The following is a 22,249-nucleotide window of genomic DNA, read 5'->3' as shown; positions in this document are numbered from 1 at the left end:
GATTTTCAAATAGTTTAAAATTGTTGATATCCTGTATTTTCAAACTATCTCAGTAAGGAAAGATAAGAATATGTATCGACATATACATGTATATGTATTCCACAGTATTTTTTTGTGAAATGTCCCATATGTAATGCTACATCTTTAAATTTTGATATTCTTTCACTAAAAATACAAATAACGAAGTTTTCTATTCTTTTTAACTCACATTTGTAATTTTAGTGGAAAAATAATGAGTATTTCAAAATCTAGGTTTTTACATACAAGATAGTCCAATACTGTGGAATGACTCTCTCTCTATACATATATATATACAGTCAACTCTAGGTAACTCGAAGCCCTAAGGGACCAGCTAAAACCTTTGCGTTATTGGAAGTACAAGTTATGGGAAGTTCCCATGGCCTTTTCGAGAGTGGGGAACCCAATGAAAACTGTCAGATATAGGAATATTTAAGCTATAAGGCTTCAGGTTATCAAGGTTTGATTGTGTGTGTATATGTATATTATAACATAAATTTTAAGTGCAATATGCAATCATGCATGCATTTATGCAAACATGTATTTACACACACATTATATCAAATGTGATTTGAAAATTCAAAGTTTCAAGGTGATGTCTTACTGTAAGTATGGATTAAAACAATCATTTTTAGATCTTTTGAATGTAATATTTAAGGAGTTTACTTTCAAAACAGATCATATCCACTTTTGGAAATTTTTTTTTTCTTTTGTTTTCAGAATCTCTAGTATAAGCCCTATCTACCCATGAATTTCTTTCTTCTCGAAGTGGTTTATATTTACTGTTAAAAAATGCATAAACATTGGTTTTACCACCTAAACTGTGAATATCCATCCCCTTATTTCTCGCCAGGTCTTTTGCAGCAAAGTGGAACCTATCCCTTATTTGCCGGTATCCAATCATTCATTTTCATATCAAAAAGGCACACATCCAAATTTGAATTCCACTTCTAATTCAAAAGCAGTTCACAAATAAAATAGAGGAGCAAGACACTGGCTGAGCATTTCCAATCAAGCATGATACCCGTCCATATTAAGAGATCGCAGCACCTTGCGCCTTGTGCAAGTCTGTCATCAGTTAGGCAAGAACGATCTAAAATTGTGATTACTAAGTTAATATTAAATAATTGATATTAAAATTAAATTGTGATAAATTAATGATTAAATTGTGATTAATTGAAAAATTGTAATTAAATGTGATAAAAGTTGTGATCTATTAATACCTATACAACATTGTTATTTGAATTGGCTTGGATGGTTCCATTATCCATACAGTAACCCCTCGTTATATCACACTTTTCGAGAGACAAAGAAAAAGAGCGATATATCTGAAAGCGCAATATAACGGAGGTCATTAAAAATAGTCCAATACACAAATAAATTAGCATTTGTTCTTTTTGACATGATTTTCTAATGGTTTCAATGTAATTCACACGTATTGAAACTTAAACAAGATTGAAATTTAAGTAAATTTTCACCGTCAAAGAGTTAAAAACATCAAATGGTGAATGAAGACAAGCTTTCTGAACTATCGCCATATAAGAGTGAGCATTCCAATACCCTCTTATTCCCAATAGACTTTGTAATCCATTTGACTTGATGTAGAAAGGATGTGAAAAGTAAAAGTAACCACATTGTTTACAGAAAACTCTTTTGCCCATCCAGATCATTCTTCCTTTCTTTGATGCAAATTCCCGTTTAAGCAACCAAGCACAAGTCTTTTCTGTACTAAAAGAAGGGCATATGTTCTCTTGGGTTACTATGACACCTGCTTGATGTATCTCACTCACTCTAAAGGCAATGCATCAATACAAAAGAAGACGTCAAGTAGTTTAGAGATTATCTTAAACTGAAATATACTGCGCAGGTATGTACATTTGGATGACAGGAATTGCTGCTGCTTTTCCAGCGAATTCAGAAGAATAGCTTCTCTTTGTTCATTGACAAAATAAAGAAGAAAGAGATCTTCTATGAGCAATACCATATGTTTTCAGAAATGGTATCAAACTTAAAGCAGTTTTTTCTTATTTTAGGCTTTAATATTTTGGGAGACAGAAGAAAAGAGCAATATAACGAGGGGATACTGTACTTGATTGGATCGAAGGTCCTTTTTGTTTTTTGAAATGTTCAATGAAAAGAATAAAGTAAGCAGAAAGGAACAAAGTAGAATAAACAAAAATTAAATTAAAATTTTTTAATATTTTGTTTCAAATTTAAAGTTTATTTCTGAAGAAAATGTTTTTTTTTTTTGCAAAAGGGAAGATATCCACCGTTTTTACACCAAAAAGGAATATATCTGAAAAAAAATTGGCAATTTAGGTCTGATAAAATTGTGGAAAAATTCCTAGACTTATGCCTATAGTCACTTGTTATTCTACCGAAACATTGTGAAAAATTTGAAGTTAGAGTTTGTGCTTAAAACGTTTCTTTTCGTTTTGCTGAAAAAATATAAAATTGGATATAATACGTTTTGGAAAGTAAACTAGAAAATGCGTGTTTCTTTGTGAAAGAGATGATATCCACTGTTTCACACCAAAAAGGAATACATCCAAAATAAAATTGGCAACTTAGATTTGATAAAATTGAGGAAAAATTCCTCGACTCATGCCAATAGTCACTTGTTATTCTACCGAAACATTGTGAAAAATCGAAATTCTAACAGTTAGTGTTTGTGCGTAAAACGTTCTTTTCGTTTTGCCAAAATAATCTAAAACTGGATATAATCCATTTTGAAAGTAAACTCCTCATTTGTACAAATTTAGAAAAATGGTGTAAAACAAACATAACATACAAATATCGTGCAGCATAAAGTTTAATTAAAATCAATTTATTTACTTATGGATGATGATGGCAAGAAGAAAAAAGGAACTTGAAACAGGTCATGAATAAATTAGAACAGCACATTACATACAAAAAAAAAAAAAAAAAAAGTGATTTTGTCTGATATAAATGTTGCACAAGAAAAAGTACTTAGTTTTGAAAACTATTTGATAAAAAACATTTACAACAGAGAAATAATTTTTTTTGAGGTTCGCTTTTAAGTCTTCTTGTAAGACCTCTGCTGCCAAATAGACTCTTGAGTTTCCCATCTACTGTAAAGTAGTCTAAAGAATCAGAATGTGAATGTATGCAGTTTTTTCTTTGCTTTTTTGCCAGCATTATAAATTCTAGTGTTGTGTTAATTTCTTGAAAATTTATTTTGGGGAGTAAAAAAAATATTCCTCACAGTCAACGTGAAATAGTAAAATCAGGAGACTAGTTTCACAAAAAATTGCACTTGTCATAATACAGCATATGAGCTGCGCTAAAATTCACATGAAAGATTAAAAAGCAGGATTTTGGCAAACAGTGGAAACATTTTGTCAGTATTTTTAAGTCCAAAAAGAGCATAAAAAATTTCTAAAAATGTCATATCAAGTCTTGAACATATTATTTTCATCAAAAACGCAACCTAATATGTAATTAAGAGTGTTAAAAAAATGAAGATGCAGCAATACTGGTTTGAAATCACACAATCACTAAAAAATATTAAGATGCCAAAAAAGATTTCTAAAAGTAGGTCTATTATTTCTCATTTAGTTAGAGCCACGCCATGAACTAATGCTTAGTATGTTTTAGAAAGCTTACAAAAAAATTGGAATGACTAGGGGGGGAGGAAATAAAAACTTGCATGTATGCACACACATGTGTATTGTGCACCTCAGCACTGTTGGCACTTGGTGGAAGAATGCAAGACTTCCACAGTCTGCGATCTTTCAGAAAGTTTGTTGCAAATTTTTTTTTGAAATTCATTTTTATCGTAAGCAAAAAGTGAAGCTATGGGAAAGAAACTTGTTTTGTTAACGGTTGACCATAGCAACCTAGGCTTACCTTGTTTTCAATTAATTTGAAGTGTACTTGTCTAAGACTGAGCGCCAAGAATCCTGAGCTGAGCTGCACTATATTAGCACTCGATAAACTTCACAACAGAAATAATTTTAAGTCAAGACTGCATTAAATGCTCATTTTGGAACAACTAATGAACAAATTTTAATCTAGCATTTTTATGCAAAATGTTTGTTCGGGTTATGCATTTCATTTAAAATAAATTGAGATTTTTTACTACCAAAATCTATTTATCAAAACCAAAATCGTTGATTACGGAAGATGCTCACACATTATACTACACTGGTGATTACATTATGAGTAAATACAGCTTTTAATTAAAATTTAAAAAAAAAATACTTATGGATGCAAATACATAAGCTGTTTGAACTAATGCTAGCAAAAAAAAAAAAAAAAAGAAAAGCATACCTCTCTGTTCTCTTCATTTACAAATAAATTTTAATCTGACTAGACATAATTCATACACAAATCATTGGGAAAAATAGAGAAAAAAATCCAATTTCTTGAAAGCGAATTTGTTATGAAAAAATTCTCCTTGAGCAGGTCAATTCTTTTAGAAAATTGGGGCTAACAAGAAATTTTATTTGAAAGCATGTAAAAGGAAAAATATGCACATAAATTAACACTAAGAAACGTATTAAGAGCACAAAAAATGCATTAAAACTATAAACAGATGTTCTGGTCTTAAAACTGTCAATTGTTTCAAAGGAAATTGTTTTGAAAAAAAAATTATATTTCTTATTAAGACTTGGTTAACTGAAAACAAAAGATATAACACATAGAAGGAATGTAATCATAAACAAATTTATAGAACACATTGACTCAAATTACAGCCATTTTCCACATTGTTATAATACGAAATGCATCTAAAAGCTAATGGTAAATTCAACTTTTTTGTTTAAGAACACTTTTTTTCACATGATTTATTTATTTGTATTATTTTCTCCAATTTCCACTTTATTTCACATAGTCCTTGATTGATAAAATCAAAAAGAAATTTTTGTCTGCATCCTGGCTTGAAATATTAGACTTTTTACTAATTTTTTGTAGAAGAACACTAAGATGTAAATGACTTTATTTCAGGGTTGGGTTTTGGACTGTTCAAAATTGGTTTAGGGACAGGACAGGTGGTTTTTACCGTCTAAAACTGTTCAAAAATGTCCAAAAGTGTCTTAAACTGTCCAAAAGTATGCTAAAGCGATATAATTTTATCAATTCATATTCACGACCACAATTGACTTTGGATCTTGAAAACAAGAGCTAATCTCAACTTTTTACTGTGATTTTTAAATTTCGGGAGAAAAATACTTCAGAAACAACAAACTGTGAGCCTGATGCATTTTTGGTGCTGGGTAGTGTAATTGAAACCTAAAACATCAACTATAATTCTATAAAAGATAACAAATTACAATGAAGTAGGACAAATAATATCTAAATTTGTACAGTCAAACCTTGTTAACATGAACTCGATGAGGACGGCAATATATTTCGTGTTAACCAAGTTTGTGTGTACCGGAGTTTGTGCAAGCAGACAAGTTTTTCTGTTTTTGTGTCTTAGAAAATATAGAAACCAAAGTACCTTTGTACAAAAATATATACCCAAGCATTAAAATTTATAGTTTAAGTAAGAAACACAAGTAATTTGAAACAAGCAATAGCTATTCGGACCATTTCTCTAAGACAGTGCATTTTCAAACATCTCATTTTTCCTTGATCATAAGATTAGTGACGGGGTGAAAAAGCTTTTTCGCTTTTGGACCTTGAACCTCTACATGGGCAGAACAGATGTCCAAAATTAAACATTTTTTTTTAAAGATTAAATTTTAAATCTAGGTTTATCAGCCACTAGGTGAAGATTTCACTGTTCACCTAAGCTTTTTTACTGTAAGCATAGTCTACAGCTAAAGTTCTTACTTTCTTGAAGCAACGTTATTTGAACGATTTTCCTACACAAGGAGAGGAATTTTCTCGCTGGCATCCATGTCGCAAGTGGAGATCTTTTGACTTTCGAAAGTAATTTCATGAAAAATTATGAGGATTTAGTTTCTTTCTTCAAGACCTTAAAATTTTCTTTGTTCTTATACAGGAGTTCATCTAAAACCTCTTCATGTTAAGCGATTGATTTAACACTAATTTCTAGCTTTATCCGATGGGGAATGCCATCTCTTTCATGTTAAGCCAAAATTTTGCGTTAAGCCTGTTCGTGTTAACGGGGTTTGACTGTATTTGAAAAGCAGAAAATACGTATTTAGACGTAGGTAAAACCATATGCAATGTTTGGCTACATGTATGATTTCAGGTCATTAAAGTCATGACCCTTGCAGTGTCTGCTGAAACTAGATCTGTCAGAGAAATGTTTATTACATAGTTCACATTTGTATGGTTTTTCTCCAGTATGAATTCGAACATGTCTGGCAAAGTTACCAGCAAAGCGGGACGTATATTGACATATTTCACATACATACTGTCCAGTTGCTCTATCATGACCATGTTGAAGAATATGTTTGGCCAAAAGTGAAGATGATGCAAATTCATTGCTGCACAAAAAGCATGAGAAACCTATAATCAAAGTTTTACTACAGTTAATAAAAGTAGTTTTCTATAGAACCTAAAGTTATCAAAATAATTCAACATTTTTAAGTTACAAAACAATTCAAAAATATTATACACCCAATTTGACAATGGTTACATATTAATTATTAATACATACAATGAAAAGGTTGTTTGAAGGTAACTTATATGCATAACAAAATCAGGAATGAAAACTTCATTTGACCAATAAATTCAAGGCAAAAATTAACAATGAAAACTGGGCATTTTAAATACAATGGCAGTTAAAACGAATCAACAAACTAAAATCTCAGAAGTTTGGTTCTACAAGGAGGAAGGAGCAAGAAGTAGTTTTGAATTTCAACAGGCTTTCCTTGAAACATACAGTTCACAGTAAAACTTTTGTTTTTAATAAAGAAAAGTTTACTTTTTTTTTAACTGCTAATCTTTTGTTAAGTTTCAGATTTTGATTTATTCCTTGCTGTCAAAACATAAATAAAAATTACATTTTTTACAGAAAAGTAAGACCAAATTACATCAATCGCAATAATGTAAATGTGATAAAGATAAAAATTACACTGAAATACCAAATGAAATGTTTGTATTATGTATTTGATCTTACAAATGAAATAGTGTCATAGCCTTAAAAAAACTTTTTTTGTTTTTTAAATGAAAATCCAAGGTACAAAAAACCTAAAAAAATGATGTACATATATTTACTAGCTTGATAATTTCATAGATATAAGCATAGATATTTTAAACATAAGTACATATTCTGCATACATACTGTCTGTCCTTCATGAGAAAAGCTTCCGTCTTCAAGTCTGAGCCTGTCCATAGCCATTGAAACAGACTTCATTCATTTTTTGAAAGGGTTAGCAGGAGGTTTTTTTTTTTTTTTTTTTGGCAGCATTTCGCCACTTGTCTTCTCGCTATTATGCAGTTGTACGGATTTTTTCAACATTAAGCTTCCCTTGGAAAACTGAGACATGCCTCGTTGCCATAGCAATAGATCGGCACAGACATTTCGGCAGGGGCTTTTCTTGTGATGGACAGACAGTAAATGCATACATAAAAACGGAATATTTGATAGTTTGTGCTTTTCTTATGCTTGATTTTCAAGCAAAAGCAGAGAAAAAGTTTGGCCATTAGGCATTCATTAAACCTCAGACAAAAGTTGTGTATGTTTGTAGTTTGTAAACACACTTCCCGAAAGAGAAAGGATAAGAAATTTCAAAAAGTACCAAATATCTTAGTTCTCTTCTTCAGATCCTAAGAGAGTTGAATACAAAATAATAAAAAAAATATTCCATTTCATAGCTATTTCGTTTCATTTCACTTCAATACACTTGTAGTTTATGTGCTGTGCATACATACAGAAGAGGGGACCAGCCTCCCCTCTTGAAGCACCAGTGACAGAAGAAATAAGCTAAAATATAAATTGAAAAGCATTTAAATTTCAGAACCAGTTCATGTCATAAATAAAGAAATAGAAATTAATGAAAAAATATCAAGCACAACACTTTATTTTTTATCATGAGCAAAGCTGTGGGTGAATTGTTATTTACAGACAAGACCATTATAATGCACACCTTGGGACCATAGGTTTCAAATTTAAAGGTTTTTAGCACTATACAGATCATCTCTCAAATTTGAAAAATAGTATTCAGAACGTAACATTATATTTGCACATTAGAAAAAGTTTAAACTACATGGAGCATTAAAGCTCATATTATGAAGCATTCACAAAATAAATACATTTTATTCAAAAGTGCACTCCTGCACTTTTGCTAGGTTCATGGTTTACAAAGTAGCTGCATTTTCAAAGCCAATCTGTTTCTTTTTTTTTATAGCTGAATAAACTCCATTTAGTGCAATTCCGTTTTAACAGACTAATCAACTGTCTCACAACCCCCCCCCCCCCCCCCCCACAAAGATCAAAAACAAGTTAGAGCCTTGTTTCAATGCATGAACTTGATGATGAACATGGATTCAATACACTATGGTGGGTTCTTGATGCCAATTTGTCAGAAATGGGTACAATTCTGGATCATGTAGATTTGAAAGTTTCTGATTGAAAATAAGTGAGGACTTTACTGCTTGGCCATTAAAGACAAAGAAAAATAAAAGGTGAGGCATCAGGTAACAAAAAATGATTTTAATAATGATTTCTCAACACCATAATGTTTGAAAGAAGTAAATGTGGAACGTTTGAATGCAGCAAAATATTTAACAGAAAAAATATGGAATTTGCATTAACTTATAGATAGTAAGAATAAAGATGATTTCTTACTTGCAAATATATATAAAGGCATTTTTTTTTTCCTTTTTAATGGGGCTATACTCGAGGCACAACCTTTTGCAAACCTAGTGCAATAACCAGAAAAAATAGCATTAATTCTTTCATGTAGCACCACTATCGGAGGCTGCCATTCCCATGAGAATTTCGACGCCCAGTTTTTCTACTAGATGAAGATATCTGGGCTGTCTTTGATGCAGAAGTGCACTAGGACATTAATTTTGCAAACAGCACTCCAAGCCAAACGAGTGCTTGAGGAATCTTTTACATGCCACATAATCAAACGACATGGACCCTGTCGATTTTCTGCAAAAACTAATAAATAGATTGCTCAGTGGTTGGAAGTAGAGCGCTACAAGTAGCGACGCTACTGTAGTAGCTACATGTTTTAGTAGTTTGTAGTGTAGCGCACTACTTTTCAAAAAAAGTAGTGTAGCGAGTAGTTCGATACAAAAAAAAGTAGTTTGTAGCGATTTCTAAAAACTACTTTTAAATAAAGTTTCAAAAAAAAAAGAAGAAGAAGAAAGGAATGGAGGTTTAAAACGAATCTGACTTGTGCAAATTTTACGCGAGTAAAATTTGCACCAATCAGATTCGGAAGACTTCGGAAATTACGAGCTGACCTCAGATTAACGCCATACGTTCTATCTGTTTGACGTCATTAGTTTGTTTAGCATCGAAATTTTCACATTTCCCCAATATTCACCTTATGGCTTAGAAAGAAAAGAATAAGAGATAACTGCCAATGTAGTACCCCCCCCGCGTTTCATGGGCGCCGATATGGAAGGCATGTTTTGGCTCAAGCCCCCCCCCCCCCTCTGCTTTAGAATTTACCTCTTTCTTTTAGTACATTTTTCTTCGCAAAAATGTAAAAACATTTCTTCTCCAGCCATTAATGAATAAGTTATTAAAAATGTCAATTTTTCCATAATTCTAATCTGTAATGAAATCGGTTTCCATGTGAAAATATCCTACTAAACCATGAGAAAAATATCTGACCCCCCCCCCCCTAAAACTTTGTACATGGGCGCCCATGCCGCGTTTGTGTTTTCTGGCAGCTGAGAATGTGTCCCGTGGATGAACATTTTAGATTTCAATGAGACTATTGTGCCAATATCCACCTAGTATGGAAGCTACTGTAAATGTTATGGAAGACGATGATATTGAACTGCCTTTTTTTTTGGCCGGCTAACAAATGTTACGGTATTATAGAAATATATGGTCACGGGAATTTTTCGTTTCTTGTAAATTTGCTCCCTTTTTCAAAAAGCTTACGGTGTCAATGTCACCTGCATATTACTGTCGAATTTCAATGCGAGGGATGCGTTCCAAGGCTCCTAGCGTAGGTTGAAATTTCACGTCATGGAAAAGGGTATCTATACGATTTTTTATGAATAAGATGAGTTGGGGGAAATGCAGCCCTTAAATTGTACAGTTCGACTTTATTAAGGCCTAGACATTACAAGACTTGATACAAATTTTTTAATTTTTATTTCGTATGTTACCTGTTTTAGTGTGTTTCCCGAGACATGAGCCTGTTAAAATCATTGCAGGTAAAAAAGTTGAAAAAAACATTTTAAACTATTGTGCTCTAGGGCCGCACTTTCTCAATAAAAGTGGGGCAAGAGCATCACCTATCTGAATTTTTTTTTAAAACCATTTGAGAAAATAAGGGGCAAGTGCAATCAATAGAGTATTTTTTCCTGATTAAAAACGATTTTTTTATTTGAATTTTCACCTATTCATTGGGAAATTATTACATTTTTCCTAACGAAAACTGTCAATGTAAAATGAAGAACGTTCAAGGAACAATGGATTTTTAAACAAAATTATGAAGTTTTTATTTTAAATTAAATAAGGAACATGAAAGATAACTTTTATTATGCTAATAAGCTTAAAAAAACAAAAACAAAACTTGCATACCAAGGAATAATCTTTAAAAATTGAATATCAACGAACTTATAAAATATTAACTTAATAATACAAAAGGTAACTATACAACTGACAAAAGGTAACATGTCTTTGGGAACTTGAACTTATTTTTTTGTATAAGTACACTTAGTATAGTAATTAACAATAAATAAGTATAGTAATTAACCATTTAATTTGTATTATATTCTGAAAACGTTACTTGGAATATCAAATTTCCTCTACGATCTGAAGAGGGATTTGGAAGGATTGATGCAATGTCGTCGTCTTGGATCTCGCTAACGTCGTCTCTTGAAGGATAACTAAACACAGTGCTATAATTTCCAGCCGCTTTTAACTTTAAAAATTTAATTTCAGGGAAATTATCATTAGTAATTTGTCCTACAAAATGTTTAGTCATCTTTTTTTAGAAAATCTCACAAGAACCCAGTCGCCTACCTTTCTCTCCGTTGGATGCCTTCCCCACTGAATGATATCTTCTAGCTGTTTTTGATCTGTGGCAATCATTTCTTCGACTCTCATTTCATCATGTAAATCTTCCCTTAAACTCATATTTTCATTATCGTCACTTTCTTCCTCCTCGAATAATTTCGGAAGAATTACAAATTAATTACATTGCTTCATTAAATCGTTGCGAACGAATTATATCTGTCATAAAATAACATTGCCAGATTAATGGGAAAGTGCAGCCCCAAAAAATGCGAGGCTGCACTTGCCCCTTTTTTTCGGGCCGCACTTTCCCAGTCGTATAATTTTCTGGGGCAAGTGCAGCCCTAAAATTAATTGATTTGAAAGTAAAAAAAATAAATCTCAGCTTCAAAAATACGAAAAGCAGACATGAAATAGTTGTACTTACGTTTTGGAAGCACGAAAAAGTGAGAACAACAACAGAAGAAACGATTTCTCGAACCATAACAACATGGCACTGTAGTGGGAATGAGAAAAGTTAGGAAACCGGGGAGGGAGTAGAGTTACTATTCATGTAGCGCGATCTAATGCACACAGTGCAAAGTAATAACGTTTATCAAGCTACCCAGATGACAGCAGCCTTGCAGATATTCCCGGTTTCTGATTATTAACCTAAGCCGCACTTGCCCCAAGACCGCACTTACCCCAATTGACCTTATACCAATCATTTTGAGACATTTGAAAACGTCCCTGAAACTGTTTTAACCCATTTCTTAACTTCCTGTTACTGAATTTAAGCATAGAGAATAGAGAAGTGAAATTTCACTGTATTTTTAAAAAAGCTGTGTTATTGAATAAAAATACTGTTAGGATGCACAAAATCAGTGGGAGAGAATGGCATAAAATGAAACGGTACGATACCGTAATTATATTCGACAAATTTTTTAGCTGTTCAAGCATATCGAAAATCTTTAGTTGTCTAAGATTAGTATTTTTCCTTCCATTTTTAAACTTTAGATAAACAGCTGCTTATGTGAACTTATGTTTTATCAAACTCATATTTAGACTGAAAAAAATGCGGAGTGGCGATTTGTAAATTAACAAAGCGATGTTCCGACTAGTACGGTTGGAGAACTTCCGCTTTCAGTGATGCTAAAGGGAAAGTCCATTCACGAAACTAATATTTAGTAGCCAGTAGAGTAGGTGATACTTGAACTCCGTGATTCCCACATGAAAACTTTCGTGCTACAGGGTGAGGAATTCGCGTTAGCTCTAAAATTCATTACTCGAGTAAAGCTTGCTATATAGACATTTCGTGTAAATCGAATCACGCTGTTGCGCGAGTCCACTGTAGTTTAAAATTGCACATTGAAGTAAGCATTCTTAGTTATCTTTCATATTTCAGATATTTATTAATATTTGATTATAAATACTAGTACAGTTTGGGGTATTTTCCCATTTGTTTATTTTTTCTTTTTCACCGATTGGATGTTGATACATTAACATAATAAAAGTCTATTATTAAATATTTAAGTTTTTGAGGTTATTCGGTGAAATTAAAAAAATGCTCTTATTTCATTTTATGAATGGCGTAAAAAAGGAGATGTTTCAGTCCGGACCTCTAGCTTGAAGCTCAAAATCAATTAATTAGTTCCTCCAAAAAAAAGTTCCTATAAAATTAACTGATAAAATGAAAATTAAAGTTTTTCTCTTTTGTTTAAAATATGATTTTCATGATCTAAATAATTTATATATATATGTATGACTATATAAAATTTAAAACAAATTATGGACTGCATCCAGGGGCATGCACAGAAATTTTGGGGCCCGTCACAAATGACATTTCCAGGGCCCCTCCATATTGTTTACCCCTAGATTTATTTAAACCCCTAGTTTTAAAAATATTGGGCCCCTTTCAGACTCGGGCCCGGGCCACACACAACAGGTGTCCCTTCTCCTCTCCTCCCCCCATGCACGCTCCTGACTGCATCTATTTACACTTTCAAGTAGCCGAGTTGCACTTCTTGTCTTGAATGAAATATTCACTGACAGGAAAGGATTAAAATTTTTAAGGTTGATTTCCTTCAACTTTTAAATCCTTTCTTGTAGCGAATATTCGTAAAAATAGTTTAAAATATTTGGAATGACAAATTGGCTCAGCAAACGACGGAAAGAATAAATAATTCTTGGCAGTATTCCATGTTCAAATGATTCAGTTTATTATTCTAAATCATTTTTTGAATCTTCGTTCAACCCTCAAACGGGGTATGCTTTTTATTTATTAATTTTTTTAAAATAGCTAAAAAGTAGCGAAGTAGCGACTACTTTTCAAAAGTAGTTTGTAGTTGCTACATTTTGGAAAAAGTAGTTGTAGTTAACTACATTTGTAATAAAGAAGTTGTAGTTGTAGTTTGCTACAAATAAAATGTAATTTTTCCAACCACTGAGATTGCTAGATTAAGACTATAAAAAACAGCCTCATCACTTTAACTAACATTTTCCAAGGGGGCAAAGGGAATTCGCTAATTGAATAGTGTTCAAAAACAACAAAAACCATACCAACATATGGAAACTGGTTTCTCAATGCGGTGTGTACGGGGAAGGGGAATTTCCTTCTCCTGACCCCCCTAAATGATAGGCCTGATTAAAAGTCTATTTGAATCATCTTAAAATGAAACTTGATAGTTTGTGCTTCATGAGACTAATGGTCAACCATCGTCAATCGAGTCTTTTTTTTTTTTTTTTGCATACTTAAAATTTTTATTTCAATGCTTATATAGAGAGTAGTAATTTCAAAAAATTTCATTTAAGAAAATTTCTTTTTAAAAAAAGAACCTGTTTAATGTTCCAAACATTAAGTTTATGTAAAAATGCAGATGTTCTGAAAAATTAATAACACAAGTAAATATACTTTTAAGTTTGAGAAGAAATTTAATTCATGTTAAACTTTAATTAAACCAGTTTGGTAACTTACTGGTCCAATCGACTAGTTTGTAAAATCTTTTTAAATGGCTTTCTAAGACGCATAACAATTGTCATAAATTCATTTTATTTCAATAATAGTTTTTTCATAGGCCCATCATATAGGAAGACCAGGAGTGGGCAGGGTTGGGTTTTTTGCCGGCAAAAAGGTATTTTTTCCACTGTCCCGGCAAAAAGGTATTTTTGCCGGGACAGTGGAAAAAACCATGGCAAAAATGGCAAAAATGGAAAAAACGGCAAAAACCTAATTGCAAATAAAGTAGCATTATATTGTTAATCAAGAAATAGTGACAATATAATATAAATAATGCACTTTAATATTTTAATTATGTCGCTCCATGTTACTTCTAATTTATAAGGTGAAAAATAAATAAAAAAGAAATGTTGGGATTGCAAAACTTAAGATTTTAAATGTTTGCTAAAACAATTTTTTCAGAATGAGTCAATTCCTTCAATGTTAAAACAAAGAATGTTTACATAAGTTTAGTAAATTAATAAAAAGATTGAATTCTAATTATATATATATATATATATATATATATATATATATATATACATATATTTTATTAATCACTTTTTCTTATCCCACTAAGATTTTCGAGCTATTTAATTAATAACAGAATATTTACTTGAATATAGAAAAATATTAACTTTTCCTCACTAAAGAAATAATGCATTTACTTGCAGTACAATATACCTAAAGATTTTTGCACACTAGTCGCAACTCTTCAAATATGTCCTGCAAGTTCTGCTGCAATAGAGAGATATTTCTCTTTTTTTTTTTTTTTTTGTACAATCAAAAATACGAAACCATTTGTCAGTTGCTTCTCTCACGAAACTAGTTTATTGCTATGCCATGCTTAAACAACAAATAGGTTTTGATGAAGATGGTATAAACTATGATGTTTTAAGTGATATTTCAATCTAAAGAAATGTGTATTTTGCTTTTTAATTACTTTTATTTCTTTTATTTTATAGTTGTATCTTGATTAAGTATACTTTGTATAGATATTTAGTATTCTGTAAAAAATGCTATAATAAACAAGCTAATTACATTTTCATTGTAAGTTATTTGTCTTAGATGTTACAAACTGAAATTTTACGTTAATGTTTAAAAATTTAGAAGTAAAAATGCTCCATAACTTTAAAAGTAAGTCAAACCTTAAATTCTTTTTAAACTATAAAAATAATTAAATTAAAATTTTATCAAAATCTTTTCATGCTTTTACTTTTATATAAAAGGAAAAAAAACTGTCCGTAAGTTGTTAACACAAAATCTACTTTTGCCACTTTGGCAAAAAGCGGCAAAAACCTATTTTTGCCGGGCGGTAAAAACCGTGGTTTTTTCCGCCCCCGGCAAAAACTTGCCAACCCTGGGAGTGGGCAATATCTACCCTGGCTTAGGTATTGCATATACAGTACAACCTCGATATCTCAAATATCTCGGGACGGGAAAAAAATCCGAGATATCGAGTTTTTGAGTTATCAAGGTTTTAAAAAAATTGCACTGGAATCTCTCACAATTACACACACGTATGCTATATGCATTTATATATGTACTATGAGATCACTTTGAATTACGATCAATAAAGTAGTCTTCAATATTTTACTAGATTTGAAATTTTATAATTGTCGAAAGTGCACAGGAAGAGATTTTGAAATGAACAACAATTTCAACTTGGTTTTTCACCTAAAAATTTAAAAATTCTTATCTTCAACTAGTAGCTCCCCACATTCAAAAAAGTTTTCAGCAGCCATTTTGTAGGAGTTAAAAAAGCAGAATGATGAAAATGAGGAACGCATTTCCCGTTTTCACTTGAAAACTGACTGGTGAAAAATCAACCCGCTATCCTCAAAGTGGACAACATGTTCGAGAGAAATGCACAAAGATTCTAAACTCTTGGGAAAACACAGCACCCCTTTCATACCAACACTTCCTTATTATCTTGCTTCACTCCCCTAATCACAAAGTTTCCAAGAAGAGAGATGAAAACTGGTCCCTGAAACTGGTTTTACTACAAAAATTGCCAAAGAAAAACGACAACTGAAATTTGCATCTGCGCAAAAATTTCGACATATCAAGGGTTTCGAAAAGTAAATTTCGAGATAACTATGGAAAATACATAAGGGTTTTTATAGAAAATGCAGGGGGAAAATGTTTTTTTGAGATATCAAGGGTTTCGAGATAAGGAGGTTCGAGATATCAATGTTCAACTGTACGAAGGCTTCTCTACATAATATGCATCAAGTTTCAGTTGTTCCCTTTGCCTCTTCCCCTCCATAAAAAAATTGATACAATGGATAGGTATTCTTATTTTATTTTTTAGCTTAAGGATCCAAATTTCACACATTAGTAGGCTCTTAGAAATCAAGTGAGCGATTGTAAAGCGTTCAGAGCAAACACTGTTCACACACACTTAGGGCCCGACAAACTAAAAAGTGAGGTGCCCAACTGTAAGTGGGACCCACAATGTGTTCAGAAAACTATTGCAGAATGCAATTTACAGGTTTGGGGGCCGAATGGAATGCAATTTTGGGATCTTCTTTGTCAATTTCAGAACTATGCAAATCATTTGTTACATGCATTTATGCATCACCTTTGAGGCTCCCATGGTCCCCACCCTCACGCAATAGCGACATGGTAAATCTACTACTGGCAGAATTTATAAAAATTTTCGTTGCAGGAAGTTTTGTTTTCAATCGATAAATCTGCAACCTTTTTTTATGTGTTACTCGCTTAAGTTTTTGGGCCCCCTTAGAAAGATCATGCTTCAGGCCTGCTCGGCCAGTGCGTTAATCAGGCCCTGCACACACTTATGCATTAATAAAAGATACATAAAACAGTGAAAAGAACATTGTGCAAAAATTGAAATAAGATGCAGAAGCAAAAAAACTGCATTGGTTGAAAATGTAAATAGATATATTAGAGTATCTACTCAGTAAAAAGCAAATAAATGGTAAGAATGTACGATATAAAAGGGAAAAAAAAACTACTGGAAATATGAACTTAGAGATTATGTTAACACAAGGATACAAATAATATTTTATACTATAAATAAATCTAGTATAAAAAAAGCATGCGTGAAAAGAACAAGAAATAGGTTCTTGACTGCTTTTAAATAACATGAATGGTAAAATGTTTTTCTTTAAAACTGTTTTTTAAAATATGAATATCTGTGCCATAATTAAACGCTTTAATTCCCTTGGATATAAAGATCACATCACAATCAAAACAAATACAAAAACGGTTTCTGCTTCAAAAAAAAAAAAAAAAAGGAGGATAAAATTACTGGAGATGAAACTACTGGAGTATTGGGAACTTAAAGTAACCAACGCGTCATCTGGCGAGAGAATCTAAATAGGAAACGACGGCGACTGGCCGCTGTTCTGGGTATTAAACTCTTATTAAGCAAAGAAAAAAAATATCATTCGTTTATTTTAACTTATTGAACGAAAATGAAAAGCTCTCAAGCTGTTATGTTTGTAGAAACTCTTGTTTAAACCGTTAATCTTTCTGGTAAATTTGAAAAAGGTTTCATATGAAAACTTGTCTTGTCACTCATATAATACTTACGATCACCCTAAATCATCCAAATGTGAGATACGAAAATATTTTGCAATGTAAACCACTCGGGAAACTGATCCTGAGTAGTATACAGGATGTTTCGTTCTAACCTGCAAGACCTTTATTTTTGCAACCGTTAGTTCTAGATGTATAATTTCAATTCGCAACTCCAACAAACTTTCGGGGGGCACTGTAGCCACCGTCTAATGGCGGATGAAAAAGGTAAAACAAACTCACGCCGTAACGTATAAATTGCTTCTAAGCAGTGGCGGATTGGTTAAAGAAATCGGCCCTGGCATAAAAAGATGTCGCGGCCCCATAGCTTTAGATACTAATTTTTACAAAAATGATTGGGAAACGATATCACTTAAATATGAGGAAAATATTCAAAAAATAAATAAATAAATAAATAAATAATAATAATAATAATAATAATAAATACTTTCTTTTAAACGAAATTTAACAGATGGGATTCTTTTCTGTATTTTAACGGTGAACAATTGATACAAGATAAGCTAAACATTTGTTTGAATAAAAAAAAAAGGTGATTGTAATAATCTATTTAAGTATTTTTAAGTGCCGGGTGCTGTATTGATGATTTCCGTAATGATATCTTTTAACATTACTTCAGTTAGAATAGGGAGGTTATTAGGGAGGCGAGGGGTGTGTGCGACCCCTTAATTTTTTCAAACGCATATATCAATACAGAGAGAGATAGGGAGTAGATTGATTTTCTTGCATATGGGAGTTATTAAATATTAGTATTAGAAATCTAATTTTAAATTTAACATTGAGTCAGAAATATGGGGTCCTGGGCTCTTTCCCCTGAAAACTTTTTCAAATTGTAGTCCTAAAAACGCAATTTTAGATGATCTCTGGTGAGGGAGTTCATTTATGTTAGGAAGATGAGGTCCGAGAAAATTTCAAAATATTAACTCTGAAAACGCAGTTTTAAAAGATTTTGGGTGATGCTAGGGAAAGGAGAGATTTGAGCGATATCCACCAAGAAATTTCTTGAAATTGAAATTTTAAAAAGGCAATTGTAAGCTTTTTTTCAAATGAAAACTAGAACATCGACTGTTATTTAAAATTTCCAAAAACGAAACTTTTACCGACCTTCAATAATTATAAGAGGAGGAGTTACGGCAACGCTCTACTTGAAATTTTTTCGAAATTGAAGCATTAAAAACGAGATTTCTGACGTGCGTTACTGATGATGACGAAGGGGGAGAGGGGGGGGGGGATTTTGAAATTTTTCGATTCTGTATATTCGAAAACGGAGTTATAAACGATCTTAGAACGAGAAATTAGAGTGGACAATGAGAGATATAAAGGTCCGGTGTACCTCCATGACACCATATACATGATCCAGAATCTGAAAGTGAGAAAAGAAGTAGATCGATGGGGAAAGTACTATGGCCAGTTACAAAAATGGCTTGGTGTGTGGTGTTTAGATTTAAATTTAACGTTTTAATTTAATTTTAGGGTATAGGTCAAAAAATCTTCTGTCATGATGATAGGGGAAAAGTGGGTATTTGGGAGTTTTCCTCCTTTTTTTTGTGATTGAAGCCCAAAAAAGGTAATTTTAGACGATCTTCGATGATATTATGGGAAGGAGATGCTTAAGGGGCCTCCGAAGTTTTTTGGACATTGATTTCTGACGCTCTTTAATGATGGGGTGGGAACGTTTCTAGGTCAATTGTGGCGGAAATACTCTCCTCAAAATTTTTCGAAGCTGAAATCGCAAATACGCTGTTTTAGGCCATCTTTAATGATGTTAAACTAAGGAATGGGGTTCGGGAGTTTTTCCCAAGAGTTCCTTAAAATGTTAAGTTTCAAAAACGCACTTTAGGCAAGCTTTGGTGACTAAAAAGGAAGATATAAGCTCTTTTGGATCTCTCTCTCTTCCCCCCTTTTGGTTACGTCCCAATTTTCATTTATTTATTTTATTGATACAAAATATGAAACACCCTCCAACAGTGTTCTCCCTAAAAACCATTTACATTTACATTTTCCATAATAAAATTTTCAATTTACAGCATAGTATTTTCATTTGCTTGAAATGCCAGCTATCTGCGACTCCAAGTGAAAAAACTTTTCTTAAACTGATCTGGTGCTTTGGTGACCTTAAATAACCTTAATGATAATTTTTTCATCAAGACCTTTTTTTACTCTTTTTTTATTTTAAATATCATTCCTTCTTCACCTCTTGATAAAGTTTTGTTTCAATTTTCGATTCATGCATGATTTTTACATTCAAACATTTAGAACTACCAGTGTGGCTATTGATTTCAAGATTTTCAATCTCTCTCGCTATACTTTAATTTTTCTCCTAGTTAAACAATATTCCTGGGGCCTGTGTACTTTTCTATATACATAACTCTGATTTTCAGGATGATATTTTTCATTTAAAAAAAATAGGAAAGGTAAATGGTAGAAAAGGTAGGTGTGTCGGCGGCCCCTGAGAATCATATTTTTTTATATAATCATTTTTAAACTGAAGGGTCTTTAACCGTGGGTTTTGAACCCTTCGAGGAATATTGAGTGAGAAAAACCAAATATTTTATTTTTCGAAAAAAAAAAAAAAAATGTTAGAAACGCGCATTTAAGAGTTCTTTACTTAAGTAATCTTTATAATACAGAATTTTGGATGCTCCAAATTGTGTTTTAAGATTGCATTTTCTGTTAAAGCCTTATTGAAAAAATACTTTTTGTCACTTTTATCGCAATTGTTATGAACTGCAATTCATAGCAATTGTGAATTGCCATTCATAAGTAAGGTAAATGTGAATTGCAATAGGGAAGTTTTCGATTTTTCAATTTTATTTTTATATGATAGAGTAACATGTATGAACATCATAGGTGAAAATTTTTTTGCGATACGATAAGTAGTTTTTTTTAAATTAATTTTTAAAGTTCAAGCGCCTGTGACATCAGATGGCATAGGAAGTGACGCAGGGGCGTAGCTAAGGGGGGGGTTTTGGGGACAAAACCCCCCCCGAAAAGTTAGTCTCAAAAAAAAAAAAAGAGAAAAAGAAGAGAGAAGAGAAAGAAAAAAAAGAAGAAAAGGGAAAAATTCCAAGCGATTATACATATATATATATATATATTCTTTATATATATATATATATGTATATATATATATATATATATTCTTTATATATATATATATATATATATATATATATATATATATATATATATATATATATATATATATATATATATGTATATATATATATTCTTTATATATATATATATATATATATATATATATATATATATATATATATATATATATATATATATATATATATTCTTTATATATATATATATATATAAGAAGTAACCCCCCCCGAAAGTCGGGTCTAGCTACGCCACTGAAGTGACGTCCGATAGGAGAGAAACGCTAGCGAACCGGTTCCCATGTCATGGGAGAAATCGAAGAACGTGCATTCGACTTCGAAGATGAAACGTAAAAGGCTTATCTCCTCGCGTTTCTGGAACATTAAACCTCTCATCCTCTCGGAAATATTTGAATATCACCATTGATATTATTTGAGGAAGATTATTTAGATTGTGCTTTAACGAATCCGGCCTCCATAGTGTGTTCAAAAGGATTATTGAATTTCTAAAAAATAAAAATATCAGCGCGCTCAAAATGTCCCTAGCGAAAACAAGGGATCTTCGGCGGAAGGCTGCCCATTCGCGCCCTGTGACGTAGGCTCGTGACGTTTCAGAAGAGCGCACTTTTGCGCGTGGATTTTTAAAAATTCATTAAAAATCAACCACGGTGTTTTAAAATTCGGCGATGGTGAATTTTTTAGTTTTGAGGGTCAATTAACAATATGCAATAGCCAAAATATGAACATTTAATAGGTTGCAACTTCCCTATTCGGAAGGGTTTTGCTTTCATTTGGAGGGGGGATGTTCCGTAGCATATGAGGGTGTGCACCATCACCCTTGGAAACCACTGCGAAACTGATATTTTTTTAGCGCATTTTTAGCCTACTTTCCCAGTAAAAGTCAGAGAAAGACGAAAAAAGCATGAAAGAAGGCTTAATGCATCTTGAAAATATTACAAAAAACAAAAAAAAGTCAAAAATTAAAAAAAAATAATTAAATAAATATCGAAAAATTAAAAATTGGAAAGTAGGGTATTGAGATGGGGAAAAATGTCTGTCTGTCTGTCCCCCCTAATAACTTTTGAGTGAATAGTCCGATTCGAACAATTTTTTTTTGTTCGAAAGATCTCAGCAAGGACACCTTATTTCTATATTTCATTTCTTGATTTGAAACTATTTTTTGTTCAATTTTGAACAGTTCAAAAAAACTTAACATTAGCGCCTACGAGATAATTCAAGGCAATTCCAAACTGTGAGGCGAATTTGCTTCTAACTTTGTAGGAAAAAGCTTTTGATGAAAAATTTGTATATAAAATATCTTTTTGATTTGCTCAATTTTCCGTTCAATTTTGAACAGTTCAAATCCCTTAAGATTAGCGCCTATGGAGAAACTGAAAGTCAATGCAGATTCCGTATTTGTAGGCGGATTTACTTCAAACAAATTTTGCTGGAAATAACTCTTGACGACAAACTCCAGATTCCGACTCC

General features: G+C 32.1%; 1 protein-coding gene across 1 annotated transcript in view; it reads right to left on the bottom strand.

Moving 5' to 3' along the window:
• LOC129216594 (zinc finger protein 184-like) overlaps positions 1–11,233 on the bottom strand; it is a 44,510-nt gene extending 33,277 nt beyond the window's left edge. Inside the window, exons 1-2 of the mRNA XM_054850808.1 lie at positions 11,120–11,233; positions 6,369–6,462 (exon numbers count right to left, since the gene is read on the bottom strand). Coding sequence (XP_054706783.1) covers positions 6,369–6,462; positions 11,120–11,233 — 208 coding nt within the window. The remainder of the gene's footprint in view (positions 1–6,368; positions 6,463–11,119) is intronic.
• Between the last annotated feature and the right edge of the window lie 11,016 nt (positions 11,234–22,249).

Source organism: Uloborus diversus, chromosome 2, assembly GCF_026930045.1.
Source record: "Uloborus diversus isolate 005 chromosome 2, Udiv.v.3.1, whole genome shotgun sequence".
NCBI classification, from domain to species: Eukaryota; Metazoa; Arthropoda; class Arachnida; order Araneae; family Uloboridae; genus Uloborus; species Uloborus diversus.
This window is presented reverse-complemented; position numbering and strand designations above follow the sequence as displayed.